The following is a 2,083-nucleotide window of genomic DNA, read 5'->3' as shown; positions in this document are numbered from 1 at the left end:
TTACTAGGAAGCAAATAATATACAGCTAGTGAGAACAGGAGAAAAAAGCAGAAAGGGCCAAAGTCAATACCAAGGCCTTGGAGTGGTGGGAAGGGAGATGCAGACTCTCCCTGGTAACTAGAGAAGGTCAAACCCCAAACATAAGGGCAGTGAGGCCGCCTGTGGGCCCTCGGATCGGAAAGGACCAAGCTGAGGAACCGGACGTAGCGCACAGCTGCGTGTAGGGGGAGATCTTGCTTGCTGAGGTGGAGGGGAGGGTCCTGTTGAACTCTGCGTCAGCCCGGGTGGGTGGGGAGGAGGATCTGAGGGCGAGGTCCGCGGTGACGCGAAGCCCTCACGTGACCGCGAGCTGCAGAGCGACGCAGCCTTTGGTGCAGTCGTCACTCGTGTCTGGGTACCAGCTCCCCGCTGCCCTGCGCACGGCGGGCTGGCATCGGGCCCGGGGGAAGCGGAGCAGGTAAGGGCCCCGAGGCCCACGCGCTGACGCCTGGGAGGCAGCGGCCAGCCAACCCCAGAGGCCGGTGCACGGGTTCTGCGCAGGGGATCACCGCGGCGGGTCCCGGTGAGCTCTCTCCACACCCTTGCTTTCTTGGGAACAGAAATAGGGGCCCCCTGGCGTGAGGGTTGCAGGGGCAGCAGGGTTCCAGGCCTCAAAGCAACTTAAGAGCAATGGGAAATCATCCCTGAGTTCCTGCAGGGCAATGGTGAACCCGGGAAGGGGGCGGTGGACGCAGGTCGGGGGTGGCGGCGGGGGGTAGGCGGTGAGGGGCGGTGGTTCAACGCCGAGAGCTTGGCGACAGTACTCGCTCCCTCCATCCCTGCCTTCTGCAGGTCTGCGGATCTAAGTGTCAAGTGTTGCGGCGACGCACTTGCAGCGAGAATCGGGAGGAGGAGGAGACAGCAAGGATAGGCCCAGGTCGGTGCAGGGGACGGTGTGTGTGGGTGGGTGCAGAGCCCCGTCATACCCCCGCCCCGCCCCCTTCCCCATGCCCTGTCCTCCACTTTGTTGTTTGGAGAGGCCTGGGGGAGGGATCAGTAAGGAAAATGGTGGGTTTGGGAGGAGGGAGGGAAAGAACTGAGTGGGGGAGGGCTCGGACTGGGGGCCCCCTAGAGGGCTTATGAAGCCTTTCAGGTGGGAAAATGAAATTTAAAACATAATAATAACACATGCTATCCAGGCCTCTGTCCTTGGTGCTGGTCTATCCACGAAAAATGCAGCCCTTTTTCTTGTCTTTTGTCTCCTAGGAGCAATGGCATCCAAAGAGGAACAAGTGATGAAAAATATCAACATGGAAAATGCCAACGAGGAAAATGATAAAAAGGATGAAAAAGAGCAAGTTGCTAATAAAGGAGAGCCTTTGGCCCTACCTTCGGGATCCGGTGAATATTGTGTACCTGGAGGAAATGATAGGCGGTTCCATGTTAGGCAGCCCATCCTGCAGTATAGATGGGACATGACTCAGAGGCTTGAAGAGCCACAGGCAAGGATGAGAGAGGAGAATATGGAAAGGATTGGGGAAGAGATGAGACAACTCATGCAAAAGCTGAGGGAAAAGCAGTTGAGTCATAGTCTGCGGGCAGTTAGCACTGACCCCCCTCACCATGACCATTATGATGAGTTTTGCCTTATGCCTTGAATCCTGATATTTTCCCTGAAGTTAGTAGGGAGACACACCTGCTTCCTAAACTTACATGTTCATGATGTACCTTTGTTGTAAACCTGTTGATGCCACTCATTTCTGGTGGGTCTCATATTACCAGCTTCTAGTTGAATGTGTTTTTGACCCAGTCTGTAAGATTCTGTTAGCAGAAGAATTTTACCTATTGCATGGCAAGATGCTTATTATATACTGTGAAGTTAATAAAGCAGTTTTAAAAAGCAATCTATGTATTCTTTTTTATTTCAAATCTCATATTTATCTAATACATGAGGAGAAAATGCTGAAATTAAATGTACCAAAAGATTAATACAGGGACTCGATTCTGTGAGATGGTTTGATGTGTTTTCTTTTATAATTTAGTTTGAGAAGATATGCAAACTATTTTTAATGACTGTATGAGAGCCATAGGGTCACAATAAATA

General features: G+C 52.1%; 1 protein-coding gene across 2 annotated transcripts; it reads left to right on the top strand.

Annotated features, from left to right (window-relative positions):
• Positions 1 to 366: 366 nt before the first annotated feature.
• On the top strand, positions 367 to 1,830 carry LOC309839878 (protein BEX2-like). 2 transcript variants are annotated; one of them, XM_082681853.1, is made up of 3 exons: positions 367 to 562; positions 832 to 916; positions 1,246 to 1,830. In XM_082681853.1, the coding sequence occupies exon 3, from the start codon at positions 1,251 to 1,253 to the stop codon at positions 1,635 to 1,637; it is 387 nt and encodes a 128-aa protein (XP_082537979.1). In that variant the 5' UTR covers positions 367 to 562; positions 832 to 916; positions 1,246 to 1,250; the 3' UTR covers positions 1,638 to 1,830. The 2 variants fall into 2 exon arrangements, with proteins under 2 accessions (XP_082537979.1, XP_082537980.1); XM_082681854.1 differs by having other exon boundaries at positions 412 to 457.
• Positions 1,831 to 2,083: the final 253 nt, after the last annotated feature.

Source organism: Grampus griseus (genome assembly GCF_964374135.1).
Source record: "Grampus griseus genome assembly, chromosome: X".
NCBI classification, from domain to species: Eukaryota; Metazoa; Chordata; class Mammalia; order Artiodactyla; family Delphinidae; genus Grampus; species Grampus griseus.
Note: the sequence above shows the minus strand (reverse complement) of the source record. Positions and strands in the feature narration are given on the sequence as shown.

Excerpts from the sequence above, each read along its gene's own strand:
- LOC309839878 (XM_082681853.1), top strand. The coding sequence starts at position 1,251 with ATGGCATCCAAAGAGGAACAAGTGATGAAAAATATCAACATGGAAAAT.